The sequence below is a fragment of the Parasteatoda tepidariorum genome, chromosome 6 (assembly GCF_982258835.1).
Source record: "Parasteatoda tepidariorum strain Cologne lab strain chromosome 6, Ptep-v5.0, whole genome shotgun sequence".
NCBI classification, from domain to species: domain Eukaryota; kingdom Metazoa; phylum Arthropoda; class Arachnida; order Araneae; family Theridiidae; genus Parasteatoda; species Parasteatoda tepidariorum.
In genome coordinates this window covers 115,830,621-115,851,613 of record NC_141760.1, presented here as the reverse complement: position 1 = coordinate 115,851,613, position 20,993 = coordinate 115,830,621, and the positions used below count along the sequence as shown (strand labels likewise).

General features: G+C 29.1%; 1 protein-coding gene across 1 annotated transcript in view; it reads left to right on the top strand.

The window, feature by feature from the left end:
* Nucleotides 1–20,993, top strand: part of LOC107454505 (N-acetylglucosamine-1-phosphotransferase subunit gamma) — a 45,434-nt gene that overhangs the window by 15,821 nt on the left and 8,620 nt on the right. The window contains exons 4-7 of the mRNA XM_087166513.1: nt 9,256–9,339; nt 10,885–10,978; nt 13,903–14,100; nt 17,737–17,856. Of these exons, the coding sequence (XP_087022639.1) occupies nt 9,256–9,339; nt 10,885–10,978; nt 13,903–14,100; nt 17,737–17,856 (496 nt within the window). The remainder of the gene's footprint in view (nt 1–9,255; nt 9,340–10,884; nt 10,979–13,902; nt 14,101–17,736; nt 17,857–20,993) is intronic.

Sequence of the window (20,993 nt, the reverse complement as noted above, 5' to 3'; positions counted from 1 at the left end):
CAGAAGTTTTATTTGTAAACAACAGGTGAAACGTGCCGTCAATACATAGTCCTGGTAAAAAAATGACTACCGATTTTTCTATTAAATTAAATAAAGTAATTAAACTAAGAAAGTAAAATTATTTAAATAATTATTATATTAATAACTTATTAAAAAAATAAAGAATAAAAGTGCACTGAAAATATAACATGAGCTAATGAATAAAAGTTTGTCCTTAGGCTGTTGGCTGTTGTGGATCTCATTGCTGCAATAAAACAGAAAGACCCCTTTTGAAGTTGACCATTTTCATCTTTTATCCTTCTTTTTTCAAATTTTTTGGCGACCATTGAATCTTTTGGCCTCTGGGGTATGAGTAACGACCACCTGGTTGAAGAGAATATTTCTTAGAATCGGGGGAGAGGGGTTTAAAGTGTTCGCTTCCCCCTCTCTTTTTCCCTTAACTTGAGGGAATGGAAACAAGGTCACTTAAGCGATTCTTTTTAAAAACACGTGTAATGTGATTTCAGACAGTATTATGTCGTCAAATTAAGACCAATATTAATATATATTTTTTGAATTATTAAAAACGATTTCTGGTGTTATAAAGGAAAAATAAATTAAATAACAGAAACATTTAGTTAACCACCAACGATAAACGAACTTATTGTATTAAAACTTATCTGTATGCTTTTTTTTTTTTAGAAAAACTTTTATACTTCTACACTTGGAAATAATGCTTACATAAATGTTTTGATTTGCTGTACAGAAAAATAAAATCCTGTTTCATGATAAGATTAATATGTATTATTACTATATATTATTAACTCTTTCTGTTAAGAAATTGTTCCATGCGAAAATTAAAACAAGAAAGCAGGCAGTCTCTGACTCCCCCCACTTCCGATCACCTACCTGCGTAATTGTTTCTCTTAAATCCTTGTTTTATTTTTTCTTCCCTTAAAAAGCAATATTTTAAACTGAAACACAGAACATTTTGCTTTTAAAATGTACAAGTGAAGTAGCGTTACGTAAGAATGTTTTGTTAAAATGCTAACCGTAACAAATTTCGAGGACTACCTCAACTTGAAAATTATCATCTGCACTTTAACCTAAGGAATACAGATTGTGTAAGGAATACAGATTGTGTATTACAACAATAAAACAAGTAAAAATTACTGAGAAATTATTTTATTTGTTGACGAGAATTTTGACAGTTTAAACTGAGAACACTTTTTATCGTTAAGTTTATTTATTTTTAAAACTGTCAATATAACTGTTAAGATTTATATCTTGCAACATACGAATTCCTCTCTCTCTCTTTCGGTACTCTTAATTGACAATTCAGTGCGAGCTTACAAAATTAAAAAAAGACAAAGATCTCCTGACGAAAAAATAAATTTTCTACAAAAATGAATAAACACTCAATATTTAAAAATTACCTGGAAAAAAACACGAATGAACACTTAAATTAGCATTAGCTTTCAAACAAATTGGGCTATTATTTCAAACAAAATAGGTATAATTGCGAAATTTATTATATTTAACTGTAAATAAACTAAGAATTAGTTACTAGATATCAGATATTTATAGAAAATTTTATTGAAAGATTGGTTTGAACTGTTTTCTAAAAACAGAATTAATCCACAAAAAGATGATTAAAATAAAAAATTTAAAAAAGTATGTGTTATTAAGAGAAAAAAATGTACTATACAATTACAATTTTATTTGTTAATAAAATGATTAATGAAAGTTAAAGAATACTATTTGTTTAATAACATGAGAGAATTGTAATTGCACTATTCCAATCACTGGATACCCATTGATCTTTTTTTTTTCTTGGATAGATTTTTTATAATGTCATCATAAATTACAAAAGGTGTCTAAATTAATTTTTGTCCTTTTGTCAGTCAATGGGCTAAATTGATTTTTAATTCCAGCCTATATACGTTTCGTAGAACAATACGAAATTATTTTCTTTCTTCAGTATTAATATTTATTTATAATTGCTGCCAAAAAGGAGAACAATAGTTGTGTATAAGTTAACTATGAAAGGAATATAGAATTGCTTTAAAGTAATTTAATGTAACACTATTAAAAATATGCTCTGGTGAAAATAAAAAGAAAAAACTCAGTCTGTAAAACAATTAATTCCAAGAATTTTGAAAATTATCTTCTTTATTTTTTATTATATCATTTCGAGATGCTCTTTGATTTTCGAGATGCTATCATGATTTTTTTCATGACTCTTAGAATTCTTTACTTAAGATTATAGTGTTGAAGTTAATCTAATCGATTAAGTTGGTCTAATCGAAAAGTGCGAACTCATGAAAACCTAGAATAATAACATTAACACTGACCATTTCTAAAAATTTATTTTTTATGAAGTTGGAAAAATAAACTGCATTGTTAAATTAACGTGAAACAAGCAGATATTAATAAATTTCCTTCTCTGTCAGAAAACTGAAAAGGTCACTGTTTTGGGGTTTTCAACGTAACGTTACATTTTATTAAACACTGTAAGATTTAGTAACTTCAAATTACGAAGATATGTAGGAAATTGAACGGAGATTACAATGGAATTAAAAAATAATTCTAAAATTAAGTCAAAATTATTTTTACTCTTAAATTTGTTAGCAAAATAACACGTGGGCCACTCTATGGCCACAAGAATTCAGCTGCAGAAGTTAAATTTGGTATGCTGAAAGAGCCAAATTTGTTTATAACTGTAACATAGTCTTTATTTCCTTTTAGAAACTCTTATTTGTTTGAAAGTTATTACAATTTAAAAGGTTCTTTTTAATTTTTCTTTAACTAATAAATATTTATCGATTGTTGTGGAAAAATTTTTCATTTACGCGATTTTCATAATATCCCTCTTGACTTAATATTAAAAATAATAAAAATAAGGAAAAAAATATTATATAGAAAAAGATTAGGTGTTGCCAAATATAAAGCTTCGACATTTCAAAATAAATGTAGAATAAAGAGAGATAAGAAATGTTTCCTATATGATCTGTTAACAAGAAAAAATTACTTCTAATTTATTAATCTTTCTTATTGTGTCGCACATTCTGCCTTTCTAAATGTAATTTTTTTAAGCACAGTTATTTATTATTCAAATCCAGCTATCCTTTTTATTTTGTAACAATTAACAAGTTAATATAATGAACTTAAATAAAAGTATAATAATTTTATATTAAACAAATAATTTTTAATCGACTTTACAGGAAAAAAAAAACTTTTAAGAACATTGTGCCAAGTTTGTGCCCAATGCCTCTAGTTCTGAGAGAAAAAAAAACGAATTTGAGCGCGGGCATAAATTGCTTTTTCTATAGAACATCTTCAATGTGTAATAACTCTCGGCGAGACCATTTTTTCCTCGTTTTTCATTTGTCAAAACTTAGTAATCCTTAAAATGCAACTGCTGGTAATCCAATCGTAATTTTTATTTAAAAAAGTGGAAGAAAACAATTTGTACTTGATCTTCAATTATTTCAAACTTGATGAATGAGAATCAACTACAGGGATTATCGAGCGTAGTGAACAGGTGACGGTGTCTTCATGTAGAAAATTTAATTTCATTTTTATTTAAATCTTATATCGACTTCGTAGAAGAAAAAATCGGTAACTTTTTTTAAATCATGCTATAACTTTTGTATTTTTTCCAGCTTGAAATACGGTGCTATTTTTATTAACACTTGAATTGAAGTATGTGATTAATGTAAGTGTAAAGAAAGATTGAAATAGAGAAATTTAATGTTTAATTTTGTCTAATTTGCTATTAAAAGAATTGAGTTTTAAAATAAAACTCAATAACACAATTCTGGTTTTAAATAACTATTCCGCTATTTAATTGGTTAAGGCAATATGCAGTAGAACATTTTTTTATTTATGTCATATTTTGTGCTAGAATAAATAGTGCAGACCCTTGCCACACATGAATGATAGATTTGCTTGGCTATAGTAGGCAGCTTGTGCTTGGTGGGGGGGGGGGAATCGTCTACCAAATTGAAACAATGATACTCCCCGCAGTGTCCTCCAGAGGTTATGCCTGGACTCATTCTCTGGGCAAAAGCCGTACCGTCTGTCATTCTGTGTAAATTGGCGAAATTCTATCAAAGTTAAAAGAAAGGCAACCCTACAAGACCCTACACTTTATATTTTCTGCCATCTATCGGCAGGACTCGAAAACACGTCTAAAATTTAAAAAAACAGCGCCATCTATGTATTGCATTCAAAACAGTTTTTTTCCTTAATGTATATATACTATTTTAAAAATAAATATAATGCTCCATGAAAAAATATTTTTGTTCTGCAAATAAAAAATAAATATAATTAACATTTTGAAAGTATAATTTTTATGTTCATTTATATTCTGTATTATAAGTTTTAAAACAAAAAACTATTTGCTTAGTATTTTGAAGTTCAATTAATAAAAATATCCTAATGTATTTCTATTATTTAAAAACATATTTTTAAGAACAAAATTTCCTGAACAATTATTACTTTCAAGTATTGCTTAAAAGTTTAGGAAAAAAAAGTTCTTTACTTTATTAGACAAGACATTTGCTCTAACCAATCAGAAAATTTAAATACGGTTTTTTTGAAATTCAAAATTCTTAAGACCATTTAAACTATTTTGAATCCAGTTTTTAAGAAGTAAGTGATTAAACTAAGATATTAAGTTTAAAATAAACATTAAAATAAAAATAAATGAAAAAAAACATTTTATATAAATAAAAAGTTTACTATTTTAAATGGTATACATTCATTATTACAAAATACTTAAATTGTAATAAAAGTTAGCAAATTAATGTAATAAAAAGGATATTTCATTAAAAATCCTTGCTCTAAATTTAAGATATTTATAATTTCAAGGAGGATTTAAACAGTTTACAATATTTTTTTCTATTTATTTTCTATAAATGATTTTTTTATTTAGATGAATTTTGAACTTACCATTCATTTTTGTTTTAAAGAAAGTTTAAAAAAGGAATCATAGTCTGGAAAAAATTTATGTTAATTTCATTTGGGGCTTACAGTAATAATTTTAAGCGACCAAAACAGAACCAATGGGAAAAGTTTCCATATCGCTTCTTCCTAAAATGCCAAAATACAGACAATAACGGACATTTAGCCTTTTACTGCTATCATATAAAATTACTGCTAGATTTTTTTTTTACCATGAATTATAAAAATGATAGATTTTTTGTTGAATCCTTTAACATTAAAAATAAATGTATCCCTTATTCAATAAAAAAAAAATAATAATAAGTCTTCAATAAGAAAATGTCTTCAATAAGTATTCAATTCAATAAGTCTTTCTTAAGTACATGTTTAATACAATAAATTTAACAGAATTTTATAATAAGCAATCGAAAAAATAAAAACTTTTTCTCAATGAACAAAGGAATTGTTAATATTTATTCTTATTTTTAAGGGAATATGTATTAAATTTTTCTAGAAAGTAAGAATATATTATATTTCGAGTTAAAAATTATACTTTAGAAAATGATTTCAAAAAGAAAAAATAGAAAAAAAATAATTAGATATATTTATTTAAAAATTGTAATAAAATTTAAAATAATTATTTTTTAATAAAATTATTTTTTTAAAAAATATAATAGGTAATGCTACAGAAAGTATATTTAGATTATAGTAAAATAATAAAATTCTAGTTTTTAATATTCTATGTAAAAAATTAGCAGTTTTCAGAGAAAAATAAAATAATAAATTTTTTCCTCTCAAAAATTACGGTTAATGGTTTTAGGATTTTATCCCTTCTCTCCTGATTTTTTCAAATTTTTAAGTTAAAAGCGCATTTTTTACCATCTCTGCATCTATTCATTATTAATAATCTATTGTAGCATTACAATTAATTAACAATATACAATAAAGGTCCTGTAACTAGTTAAGTGTAAGAGACCAAACAACCGTTTTATTTTTCGAGCCTGTATAAGTGAAGAGTTATTCCGCCTCTTCCTGAAATGCCTCAAAACAAACGATAAAGGACCCTATTGTACTTGCCTTTTGCCGTTATCTTACCTAGAATGCCAGCTTACGGCCATGAGGTGTGTGTTTACTGGGAGGTACCTCTCAGTAAAACCTAGTAACCCCTTAGTAACATTCTTTTGGGGTAAAACTGTTTCGTTTACAATTCAATAAAATTTGTTTATAGTTGAACTTGTTTTGCTTACTATTAACAAATATGGCAACATTTGTGCACAGCTGATGGAAAAGTGCCCATTTTTGTAATTTCTTCTAGATAAAACTTCATTTTCAAATTGGTTTCTTTTCCCTCCACTCTAGTGCTCTTTACAGCGCATTGATAGATTTTGCTTTCTCTATATTCAAAAGCTCTATTCATTATACAGCATTAAAAAGCACTATTTTTGCGGATATTCTCATTTCAGCAAATGACAAGATTATATCTTTTTTGATATTTTTTTCTAATATAGGTTCATTTTTAATTATTTAAAAAAGTTTTATTTTTCTTCTTTTTTTAAATTTTTTTTTCCTTTTTTATTTCTGTCCTTGTTTTCTGTAAATTTCTATCATCCGAATATTTCAAATTCCAAATTATTCTTTCTGCAATTCAAGATAAATACTGTTTGCTGCAATTTATTAATAATAATATATTGTATTAGTTATTAATATTTATGAAAAGTTATTGATTGAAAGTAAATTGATGTAATGAAAGCATGTGTGTGCCCTAAACGCTTGATCTCTCTCTCTCGCTATCATTAAGTGCATGCGAGTGACGTTGCTTGCTGTCCTCGCAACTCTTTGTAGGGTATCCGCGCACTTGGAAAGTCATGAAAATCATGAATTTCTGTACTGTTACGATTTTAACTATTTTTTTAAAAAAATGTCAAATGGAAAGTCATGGTTTTATATTGCAGAAAAATCTAATTTTTTAAGTGGAATCCCCCTCCCTCAATTTTTTTTCTTGTTTCGAACATCTGAATTCATAACGAAATCATCACTTACAGTCATATTTTATTAGAATATAAAATGTTTTAATCATATTCTTTATAAATTATGGTGTTCTTTCAAAAAATGAAAGAAAAAACATTTCTAGAGATATCTTTTAAACTTCTGTGATTTAAGAATTTTTATTAATTTGAAATTCTAGCTGAAGCAAACCAGTGATTGGCGAATTTTTTTCATTCCAAAATGAAAACAGGAAAATCAGGAGTATTTCTTTCCTTTCCGTAGAACAGGAAAAGTATCTTTAGAATAAAATTCTGCAGAAAAAAAATTTCATTGCTTTTGTATTTTTTTCAGCTATTTAATTGTTTCAACTCTTTCTTTTCTCTGTTTTTTAAATTTAAAATCTATAAATATGAAGATGCATAGTATATCAGTTTTGGTTAAATATATAATTTCAATTAATGTTATTATAATGCTTCTTTAAATTTATTGTTGTGTTATTGTCGAGAAAATAGTAACTTTGTTAAGTCATGAAAAATTCTTGGAATTATTCATGGAAAATCATGAATTTGTAAATCTAAAATGTAGCAGATACCCTGTCTTTGGCGTGTCTGTGGCTATTAAGCAGACAAAGTTCTTACTTGTGCCAAATTCTGTGCTTATTTATGAAATAACTTATACAGATTGTTAGTGAACGTTTATTAGAATCCAAACCTCTAAGTAAGCACAAGATCTACTTCTTGTTAATTTTTATATCTCATGTCATAATATTAATTTTTTAATAAACCGGTTAACTATTTTCTTTAGCTAAGTTGCTTTGTTTTAAACAAATAAGTCAAACAGAAAAATCTAGATAAATTAGGAATGTGCTAGTGGAACAAAAGTGGTATAGTAAATTTGTTTGTTGTCACTGATTTAAATTTGGGACTGTCATAAATACCTAGTGAAAACAATTGAAGGGACAGATGTTTTTTTTATTTATTTACTTTTTTTTATTTTTGCAATAAAAAAAAGCTAACAAAGCAAATAAAACCTAACCTGTCCAAAATAACCAATAAGACCAATATATGGATAAACAAAAATGAGTACAACCTGTATACCCTGAAAACCATGTGGCAACCGCACTCACTCTTGAGCTCTTTGACGGTCATTTGAGTTGCTACTCGGGCTGCGGTTGAGTGGTCCAGGGTGTCCTATATGTGTTTGATGGGGATATTGAAGGCCACAGCAATTGTTGAATATCCTCTAATTGTAATTATTCGTCTAGAAATTGAGGTCTATGTGGAGAGGTGTTATCATCCATAAAGATGAAATTTGGGGATCTTGTCCCTGTTGTGTAGACCTGTCCGAGTCATCTCTTTTGAACATGTGAAGGTCGGTATGCCTACGTTGCTTACCTAGACCATCTGAACACCTTAACCATAGTGGTCATTTTCGAGAACGTGAAAAAGGTATGATCCCCGTGGCAAAATTGTGGCGACGAAAAAGCAAAATATTAGTCGTAGGGAAGTTTGTCGCAGAAAGAATGAACAAATTCTGCCTCAGGGAGTATGACATTGATTTTTTGGGATCTCTCCACATGAGAATACATCCAGACTGAATCGTCACTGAAGAGAATCCTCAGTCCAAGACAGGTATTATGTTAGGTGGTCCTTTTGGAGAGTCAAAGGGACTGCTGTGTCACTGTTATCCATGTTCTGGTTCCATTATACAGATTGAAAGTGTTGTTGTGTATCTACCACTACAAAATTGTAATTCCAATTCACTAGTATATAAGACATGTTAACTCGATTCTGTGGTGGGGTACCTTTTCATAGATGAAGGTCGACAGTGTCGATAACAGCTAACCCCACATGGGTGACCTTCGGACGTGATGTGAACGTGTCTACCTTGACAGTAACGCCCAGTTCGATCTGAACATGCCCATTTCGATGGAATATCCACATTGACTTGTGTGACTGCAACATTGACGCTGTTGCCTCTTAGTCTCGGCTGCTAAAGGGGACACAGGAGCGACCATGACCGTCAACTTAATACAGCTCTCATGATCGAAACTCAGAAAGTGTGGTTATCTAAATAAAACTCTTCCGGCTTCTCCCAAAACAGCAATGAATAAACTAGTGGTATCCATTCATCAAATTCTGTCAGAGCTATAATTCTGGTGGGGAAGTACTGTAATGTATCTACAATAATACAATTGCCTGGTATATAAGACATGTTAACTCGATTCTATGGAAGTGTTACCTTTTCGTAGATTAAGGTTGACTCTCCCCACACGTTACTTATTTTCTTTTTAAAAACTGTTCCTTTATTTGTTAAGTACTGAACATAAAATAAATTTTTTAGGTATCGGTACATATTTTGCCCTTTTCAGAATGTGACTCAATATGAAGTTTCCACCAGATGGAATGCATATCAAGGGATTTTAGGGTAAGTTTTGTTTATCTATCTTCATTTATTGTCTCTTTGCCATCATCATCTTCAACATATCTTCATTTCTATTTCATATTCATTCTTCATTTTTCAACATATCTTCATGTCTATCTTCATTTATTGTCTCTTTGCCATCATCATTTTCAACATATCTTCATTTCTATTCCATTTTCATTCTTCATTTTTCAACATATCTTCATGTCTATCTTCATTTATTGTCTCTTTGCCATCATCATCTTCAACATATCTTCATTTATTGTCTCTTTGACAACATCAGAAAATAATTTTGTGTTTTTTTACCCATTGGCAAAATGTGTCTTGTTTTGGATTTGATGGCATCCACACACTGTGTTCAAGAGTAATAGTAACCAGTGCACATGCGTTGCTGTTTTATTTTTCACTATCAGGCATGTTTAATGTATTTACGTAATAATAATTTAAAGTATTTTTATATTCTTTTAATTATTAACGTATAATGACTCTCTTGACTGTGATTTCAATATAAATATGAGTGCTGAAGAAGGAAAAGTGTTTTGTGAAACATGTGCATAGGCAGGATATGTAAATCAATCCGACGACAAACATCAATGGAGAGTTTTTGCAACCCATGATTAGAAATGGTGTGGTGTTTAACGGAGTCCATCCAGAAAGAAAACTCATTTGACCAACGGGTAAGTGTTTTGTGAAACATGTGCATAGGCAGGATATGTAAATCAATCCGACGACAAACATCAATGGAGAGTTTTTGCAACCCATGATTAGAAATGGTGTGGTGTTTAACGGAGTCCATCCAGAAAGAAAACTCATTTGACCAACGGGTAACCAGTGATCGTAATCACAACTTTTTTGTGGATTTTTTTTCTTAAAACCTGTTTAGAAAAGTAGTGTTACTTTTTTTTAAGGACTATTTTTTAATTAAACATCTACTTTTTATACTTTGTTCAATCTGATGTAAAATATTATTGACTGGCAAATAAATCTTAACCAAAGTTTTATTATATCCTCTCATCTGATTTAATCTCAATGTTTCTCATCATATTTAAATTGTGAAAGCAAAGTTGGGCGAAAGGGTGTGCATAGAATCTTATAGTACCTCTACTAATATGGAAAGGTACTGAATGTTTTAATTTGAAATAATAGTTTTAAAAGTTTTTATGCATATCATCTTATCCTTAGATGAGTGATAATTTTTGAAATCTAAATTTCATGCATTTTAATACCATTCCACAAATTTAGATTTAATTTAATTAATGTAGATTACATTAGATTTAGATTGGATATCAACAAATTTAGATTAGATTTAATTGTATAAAATTTGAAACTACTCATGCATTTGCTTAAGTAAAATATATTCTGTGTATGTTATGATTAAAGTAATGAATCTGGGCTATTATTAATAATAGCTCTCTACAATTATTAACTGATTTGGTTGTTAATATTAACAGCCAGGGATTATTAATATCAACACTCAATTTACAGTAAAACTTGTTTAGAGTTTATTAATGTGTTTTTTTATTCTTGTAAATGATTAAAATTTTACAGTGTGTGGAGTCATTGGAAGATAGAGAACAACACCTTCTCTGAGATGATTTTCAAGCATGGAGATCAATGCGGTGCCATCAATCGTTCTATCAAGGTGAATAATATACAGGGCTTTCTATGTTTTGTGGGAAACTTTTTTTCTAATGCACAGATGATTGTATTCCGGAAAAAATTTGAATCCAAGGCTTAGAAGTTTCAAGAATTCACATTTATGTCTAAAAATTCTTATATATTTTATTTAGAAATATTGGAACTAGAATTTATACTTGGCATCTCTCTCATTTGTAAATATTTTTTTCTCTTTTAGAATAATAAATGTGATTAGAGATAAGAGTAAACTTATACATAATTGTTCATTTAAATTATGGTGCCTATAATTTATTTAGAATTTCATGTTTTGAAAATATTTAAAATTATGGAGACATTAATTTTTTTGAAATGTGTCATTAATGATTTTACTCGAGAAATTGGGCATTGAGTTGGGTTCACAATCACTCCCGCTATTGGTTGAAAATTTCATGTTTGTGTATATTTGATTTTAAATTATCTTTCATACCCACTACACGTGAATGATATGAAAGAAGATATCGTTCTATCAAGGTGAATAATATACAGGGCTTTCTATGTTTTGTGGGAAACTTTTTTTCTAATGCACAGATGATTGTATTCCGGAAAAAATTTGAATCCAAGGCTTAGAAGTTTCAAGAATTCACATTTATGTCTAAAAATTCTTATATATTTTATTTAGAAATATTGGAACTAGAATTTATACTTGGCATCTCTCTCATTTGTAAATATTTTTTTTCTTTTAGAATAATAAATGTGATTAGAGATAAGAGTAAACTTATACATAATTGTTCATTTAAATTATGGTGCATATAATTTATTTAGAATTTCATGTTTTGAAAATATTTAAAATTATGGAGACATTAATTTTTTCGAAATGTGTCATTAATGATTTTACTCGAGAAATTGGGCATTGAGTTGGGTTCACAATCACTCCCGCTATTGGTTGAAAATTTCATGTTTGTGTATATTTAATTTTAAATTATCTTTCATACCCACTACACGTGAATGATATGAAAGAAAGTTTCTTATAAAAAAACTCCAGTTTTCTCCAGTTGGTGAATAAAAATGGTCAGACTAATATATTGAAAGCTGTTTGTTCTTAATTGTCAACCACTTTATAAAATATTTTGCAAAAAGCGCGGTAGTTGGCTGCTCTAAGGAAACAGAGATCATGGTCTTCCTAAAATTATTCGTCCCGATTTGATATTTAGCTACTTGTCCCGATGTTCCTATTTTTTTTTGTGTGCGTTCAGAACATCTGCAAATACAAATGCGGTTTTTAGTATACAGTCTGACCTCTATTTAACAAAGTCGCTACATCCCGATAATGAGTTCGTTATATGGAAAATTCGTTAAATAGAAAATCATCTTTTGAAATACTTAAGCAACACAAAACAGGTTTTAAATTCATGAGCACTAGACATAACTAAAATAGCAATTGATACACCTTTATCTTGTCAACTAGTATCTACTATTTATTTTATAAATCTTAATAGAGCAAAACATTATCCAGTGTTATACAATCATGCCACATGCATTTTCAACTAAAAAAAAGCTAAATTTATGCAAAAAATTATAGCTGCATTTATTATAAAAGTAATTTTAAGCATACATTACCACATGTGTTCCAAAGTTTAATTGCTACTAAATTCAAGATTATTTCCCCCTTCAATGCATTAACAAGTTTAAAATGTTCTGGAATATTTTGGGTAATAGGGAAAGTGGATCTCGAAGAAAAGTTCGTTCCAAAATATTCTTGGTTCCTCAAAAAAATTCGCAATATGAAAGTTCGTTATATAGAAGTCCGACTGTAATTCATTTGAAGAATTAAAGGATTCAAATTTTTATCCAATATATCTTGTTTTTAAATTTTCAGTTGTGAAAAATTTGATAGCTCTAATTTGAAAAAGCATCCACTAATTATTAACAGGGCTCAGGCCTTGCTGCATGTTTCAAACTTTTTGGGAGTTCAATCATTTTATACAAAGAAAATTTAACTAACAATTTCAAATTGTAAAATATTTGCAGACCGGACTATGTAGAGGTCGGGGAATTGACCTTGCATCAGAAAGGTTCTGGGCTCGAATCCCAGTCAAGGCATGGATGTTTTTTCATTCTCTGTACTATCTGTCCTTACTGTAGAGGCAACCTTGGCCCACCTAATAGCGTGTTCCTGAAAGAGTAGCCAACAAATCTGCCCCATATACGTCTGAATTGACGAAATGTCAACTCAGTTGGGCATTGGGGAAAAAAAACATAAAATTTTTTATGGTAGGCCGGAATAGCCTGATTCGTAAGACACTGGACCCGTGTCCAAGAGTTCGTGGGTTTGATCCCAGCTGGCCAAAGACTTCCCGTGTAGTAAATGGTGACTGGTGCACATTAAATATGTCGAGTCGCAAAGTCCTCCTTGTTCCCATAACAAATCAATACCTCCAAGGGTATTCAGATCAAGGTGGATCCAGGAGTTTCCTTGTCTTCTGAATTGGTTCAAAATTACAAAGCTACGGAGTTGAACATTAGTAGTCGTAAACCCAAAAATTGGGTTGGCTGTTCAACGACGCATATAAAAAAATAAATCAATAAAATTTTATGGAGATGAATATAAAAATTTATGTAATACATAGAATATATAAGTCAGTGGATTCATTTTTCGTTTTTAACGTTTTATTTAGTGTTTATTTAATAATGTATAAAAAACTATGTGCAATTGTAATTACTGTTTCTAATAATGCTATTGTCGTTATCATAGTTGGCCAGACAGCCCAATGTGGGCCAATGCCTTCCTCTGAAGATTTCTCCATAGTGACTACCGATTTATCTTTGATCTCCAAATGCTATTGTCTTATGCTGAAGAGTATTTTATCAAAAGAAATTGGTTATTAAACTACCATTTATAGTGAACTGTAGCAAGGCTTTACTGCAATAATCTACATGTCTTTCCCGCAGGTCAGACTAAAATGTGGGCCTAAAGAAGAACTACTCAACGTAACAGAGCCTAGCCGATGCGAATACTCTGCAGTTTTCAGCACTCGATATGTTTGCCATGATGATGCGCTGTTGGTCTACCCTAGATTGGATGTTCATTTAAAAAAAGAGTGGGACAAACTATACTCTACATTCATTTCTGGTGATTTGACCTTAAAAGTTAGTTTCATTCAATTTATATCTTTAACATCATCGCAACTTTTTTATACCTGAAGAGTGTTCTCTTAATTTTCAAAATAACATCAAGACCTATTTTTCAAAAAAATTATTGAAGCTGCTTTTTTTTTATGAGCTTTTAAAGTATGCAAATACCACCTGTGTAAACTGTGGAAGTGATTTTTAGTGATTTTAAAGCACATTCTGTTATCTGGTGTGATAAACAAAAGTTTTTCAAACTTCCCGTGGCAGAATCGTAGCTGTTCTTGCACATCAAAGTTGAAAAAAAGACTTGTAATTTTTCTATTTTCATTTGAGAAGTCAAAAGTTTGGTTATCTTCTCTGCTAAAATATTCGTTCCTTTTTATTTATTATTATTTTTTTGGCAGTTATTGCTATCAATGTCCATATAGTTTTTAAAATCCGGTATTTTTAATCTGATATTATTTGTTACAGCAGCTGAATCTTGAAATGAAAACACACATTCGTAATCCTTCTTTTTAAAGACAGGGTATTGTTTTTATCGTGTTCTTTAAAAATTATAGTGTTCTTTTAAAAAATGAAAGAAAAAACATAATTTTTAGAATGAATTATCTTTTAAACTTCTGTGATTTCAGAATTTTTGTAATTATTTTTATTTTTATTAACTTAAAATTCCAGCTGAAGCAAGCCAGTCATTGGCAAAGTTTTTTTATTCCGAAATAAGAACAGAAAAATCAGGAGTATTTCTTTTCTTTCCAATGAACAAGAAAAGTATCTTTAGAATATAATTCTGCAGAAGAAAAGAACAAAAATTATTTGCTTTTGTATTTTTTTCAGCTATTTATTACTTCAACTCTTTCTTTACTCTGTTTTTTAAATTTAAAATCTTTTAATATGAAGATGCAGAGTATAACAGTTTTGGTTATACCTATTATTTCAATTAATGTTATTATAATGCGTTTTTAAATTTATTGTTGTGTTTTTGTTGGAGAAAATAGTAACTTCGTTAAGTCATGAAAAATTCTTGGAATGAGTCATGAAAAGTCATGAATTTGGAAATCTAAAATGTGCTGATACCCTGTAAAGAGTTCGATTGCGGTGTCGAACTTATTTTTTCGGTAGTTACTGCTGTGGAGCTGACATTAAATTTGTTTTTAAATTTGATGATGAGTTACGAAGAAAGAAAAGGAAATAATTTAAGTGTTTTCCCCTTACAAATTGTGAGAATATCGCTCAAAATAGTAATTTTTTTACATATTTAGCTCTAAAAATTACACTACTTTTTTTGTTCTTATTTTTTCTTCTGAAGTTAACGCTTTTGTTACTTTAAGTTAGTATATTTGTTATTATTAAAAGTATCTTTCAAAAAGATACTGTTTGTCGCAGAAATCCCGAAAAAATTCTGCCACAGGGCAGCAGTATATTTTAACAGAATGTTTTTTCTATTCAAGAGATAATAAAGTTTTCCTGAGAACAATCAAACCAATATCTATTTTTTAAAAACCTTGGTTAAAGGTTTATTCAGAAAATTTGACTAAATATGTATTTATATGAGTTGGTATTTTTGAGCTTTCTTCATATGCTTGTCAGTAGAGTTCATAAATATGAAAGGAAAAAAAATGAACCATCCTATACTTTTCTGTTCTCTATTTGTGGCATACGATTCATTTGATGGAATAATGCACAGTTTATTTATATTCTCTGCATAGTCTAATTGTAGGTTTTGGCACTATGACAAAATCTGTATGATCGTTTAGTCAGCCGCTAATGTATCTTATTATTTGTCAATGTTAATTTCTTCTTCGTGTAGACCAGTTTTTTATCATCACAGAACTTGAGTGACCGTGTATAATTTTAATTCACCCCCATCAAAGTAATCTTTACAATTTTATCTACTGAATTTAAATGTTATATGTAAGCGAATTTTTTTTACTGGTAAGGATTCACTTCATTCCATTAAATGAATGTTTTAATTTCGAGTTTAATCTCTACCTGTTGCACTTTCTTTAATTAAATAAACTAAATATACAGACTAAACTTACTGATTGAATTTATTATTGAAACGTGCATGCACTCTAAGTTTAAGAAAAATAATATAAAGTCCTGTAGCAAATTTATGTAATAGAGCATTATTTTTTTCTCTCTATGAGTTCCTGTGTGTTTGACTGGGCTGCAAGTAGTAAACCGGTACATTTGAAAATCTTACCTAATCTTGTACATGTTGAAATGTACATGTTGTAATTGTAAGACAAAATTACCTTACATTGAAGTGCACTGGAAAAAATTGTGGAAAAACTTGCATCTTCATCTCTTATAGAATTGTCTTGCCACATAAGTTTGTTGCAGGATTTTTTTTTCTTTTTTTTACCATAACTGTTTTCTTGTTAAGAATTTTTGAAAACAGTCAACTTATTTTAGGACACAGTGTATTATTTAAATTAATAAAAGCACAAATTCTCAGCATTAACGAAAGAATTATTAGAAATAATATTTTATAATATATAATATTTTATCTCATTGTTCTCCTTTAAAAGTGTTGATATGCAAATATTGAGAGCTTAAAGCAGAAATGACAGTTCTGTTCTTGATTTTATTTGCCACAAAGAAACTTTATTGAACTACTTGATCTGTAGTTTTGATTTAACATAAGTACTAGAAAATGAATATTTAAATTTTTTTTCTGTCAATATTATAAATCAAACAATTTGGTAACAATTTTTTAAATGTTTTTATTTTTAAGCTTCAATGGCTTAAAGCAATCTCTACAGTTATATCAAATGTTAAATCTGATTGCTGTGAAATTATTTCATGTATATCAGGATTTGATGCACCTCAAATAAATTGTGCTCTTATTTATTAATTAATTACAGATTTATTATATTTTTCATTTTGATGGCTGATCAACAGATTTTGAAAGAATCAATATCATTAGAAGTATTACATCTTTAAAAGTTCATTGTGTGATTCTGTAGTACAGGAATCTGTTGCTTAATTACACTATATTTCTGTAATTTTTTTAAAACTTTAAAATGAGCAAATAGCTGAGACAAATAAACCTTTTTTAAGAATTTCGAAAATTTTTTTCTTATCCTTCATGATTCATTGATTTTTGTAATGAATTTCTTCAACTATTGTATATAATCTTATTAATAATCTTCATTAAAAAGAAATCATTGAATAATTTTCAATTTTGGCTTATTTTTATGTATCCAAACAATGCAGTCACTTTTTTAAATATTAAAAAAATTTGATCGTGTTTCCTTAACTGCAAATTTTTATGCATTTTGCCTAAGATTTAATTTTTATGTTAAAAATTTATGCTTTCCATTTATTTCTTAGATTTATAAATATAATCTACATTGGTTTTGATCACCATTGCATCTAAATAAATCAAACATATGTAACAATACGATTTTAATATGAACCTCTTTTGAAATAAAAAAAGTATATTGATGCCTATTATTGTAATTTAATTTTCATTTTATTACCACTTTGAAAAATGATCCTCTAAAAAATTAAAAAGTTTGCATTTTTTCCCCACTAAAATGTTCTTACATAATTAGCATCAGTGGACAAAGCATTTATGAGAATAGCATATTATTTAATCTAATTGTCCTAATTCTGACTAGTTTGAAAATATCAATTTTTCATTTTTAGGGTTACAATTTAGGCTTACAAAAAATATTCTTGGAAGCAGGTTATTCAGAAGTTCCAGTCATTCAAGAAAGACAGGTTACTCGCCCAGATAAATTTATGGACCTCTTAACATGCAATAAAGTACATTACAGATCAGTATTTATTTATTTATTTTTATAGAGTTGTTTTTTAAATTACAGCATTTTTGTTAATGGGAAAAATTTTTGTTATACATTTTTTTTCTCTATTGTGATATTTTAAAAATAAGTCCTCAAATCAAATAATTTATTTTTAATAATTTGTTTTTCTTTTAAAATGCTCATTTTTATGCTAATAACACATCGGCTGATAAGTTTCCGGTCTGACATACAAATGGTGCCCTAAATGCAGAATTAGTATTTTGTTTAGCAAGTCCTAACCTTCAAATAAAAGGTGTCGAAATTTATAACGATCTGCCGATTGATTTTAAAGTTACAGTGATTTTAATCGAACACCAATTTATATTATTAAAACAATGGATAAAAAAGAATTTTGCTTTCTTATTAAACATTGTTATTTAATGGGAAAAAACACGGTAGAAACTAAAGCTTGGCTCGATAAGTGTTATCCGGGTTCCTCACCAGGAAATTCGACCATTATTGACTGGTTTGCTGATTTTAAACGTGGTTGAACAAATGTTGAAGATGCGCCACAGTCTGGACGCCCTAAAGATGTGGTTAATCCGGAAAACATAATAAAAGTCCACAAAATTGTTATAGAAAACCGCAAAGTGAAGTTACATGACATAGCTGATACTGTAAATATTTTAAAAGAGCGTGCAGGCTTTATTTTGCACGAACATTTGTTTATGAGAAAGCTGTTTTCGAAGTGGGTGCAGCGTGTGCTAATAGTTGACTGAAAAATAATAGAATAGAAATTTCAAAATTATTACAAAAAAATGAAGGAAAATAAATCTGTTGAAGACAGAAAAAAATTCATACTATCCAATTTCCTCTCTTGTTTTGGTTCCACAATAAATAACATTATACGTGTGTAGCAAGCATTTTGTTCACTATATCCGGGAGTTGTGTTCACTATAGCGGGGTTTGACTGTATTTGTTGTTTTCATAGTTTTTTTATTTGACATTAATCCCATTTGGTGCGGAAGTATGCTCGGTTGCTGGACAGGATTTCGATGGTCTCTTCAACACAAAGCAAAGTCTGTGAAAAAAATTCTTTGTCTTCTAAAAGTGGTCGTAAATAGAGGAAGTCGCTACACAGATGTGTGTTTTTTTTTTTTTTTTTTTTTTTTTTTTTTTGAGGTTTCACTGAATTAGTTCATCATAGTAATGTACAGGGATCAGACAAAATAATGGAAACACTTCTGTACCAATTCATTTTTTCACAATTTTCAAGAAATACTTAGATAATTATTTTAAAAGAGTTTTAGTCATGCGATTTCTCATACATATCAATAAAGCTTTAAGGGACAGGCAATAAATTACAAAATAAATAAATAAATGTTATTAAATATTCTGTGCCAAAAAATATTGTGATAAGTTTCCAACTTATGTCAATTCTCATATGAAATAACTGATTCATCATATGAAATTCATAAATCTAGCTCAAGTATTCATGAAATATGTACATTTTTATTAAAGTCTAATTTTTTTTTTTTACTTATATTTTCTTACTATATAATTGCAAAAATATTTAATAAAATTAAACAAAATTTTTAGAATAATTTTTATTATAATAGTAAATAATATATATTTAAAATTATAATAAAATAATAACAAAAATATGTTTTAAAAATTGTGCAAGATATGAGTATTTAAAGTAATTCTTGACTACTGCACAGAAATCATTTAAAATTTTTATTTCATAGTTTTGCTTGGAATTGTATTTTTGGCAACTTATGAAAAGAGTTCAATTAGTATATCTTGAAAGTGTAAAAGTTTGTAGCAAAGTTTTATGCAACTTTTGTACTTTTTTTTATTGAATGTTCTAAAGCAGGGGTCTCCAAACTTTCCAGCCTTAGGGCCATACTGATTACTCCAGTATGTTCCAGCCAAAACCATATTATCATTGTTGCCGGTGGTAAAAAGTGAAATAGTCCACTGATGAAAAAAAAAGTCCGAAAAAGTACACAACGTTTAAAAAAGGCTACAAATCGGACTAAAGTCCGCAAAACAGCAACACTGCATATTATTAATTTTCCTGTCATTATCTGTAATTTCTAGATTAGTCGTAGAGTATGAGCCATGAGGAGTAACGTGACACGACATCTGGTGGACACAAGCGGAAATAGGTAGTACCTTCTATCGCTAACAGATGGCGCTAATAGCACATACAGAATAATCTCGTTGGTTCGAGAAAGTTCTGGTGTCTTCCACTCACTTCTAGATGGCAGTATTTGGAATATATAAGAAGTCTAGTGGCGCAACCACAAGTCATTTCCTATGACACTGTTGTGAAATAAAATAGTGCGTACCACCTTAAAACGTGTTTGTGCATGTTTAAGTTTAAGACATCTTTGTCACAGTATTTTGATTTGAATTGTTGCTTTTGTGTGTGATTTAGTAGTATGGAAAAGAAGCGAAAAATTGATAGTGAATGCAGAAAATTCAAAGATCAGTGGAACATTCAGTATTTCGTAATTGAGTCCAGTAACAAGGCGCTATGTTTGATTTGCAATGAAAGCATAGCCGTTTTCAAAGAATATAACATTAAACGTCATTATGAAACAAAACATTTTCAAAATTACTCAAAATATACAGGAAGTTTGCGGACAGAAGAATTCGAAGCTATGAAACGCGGATTGAAATCGCAGCAATCTTCATTTACAAAACTCAAAACTGAACAAGAGGCTGCAACTCGTCCCAGCTTTCGTGTGGCTCTTGAAATTGCAAAACTTGGAAAACCATTCACCGATGGAGAAATGATCAAAGAAAGCATAATTGCAGTAGCCGAAGAAATGTACCCTGAGAAGGTAAATTTATTAAAAACTGTCAGTATGTCAGCAAACACTGTGGCTCGAAGGGTAGAAAACATCGCTGAAAATATATCCTCTCAACTGTTCGACAAAAATGGACATGTTGAGTGGTTTTCTTTGGCCTTGGATGAGTTAACGGATGTGTCAGATATTGCTCAGGTGTTGATTTATATTCGAGGAGTAGATAAAAGCTATGAAGTGCCTGAAGAACTTCTTGATATGTATAGTATTCATGGCGCAACTACTGGTACAGATATTTTTAAAGGAGTTGAAATGGCCATTAATCAAAAGAACCTTCGATGGA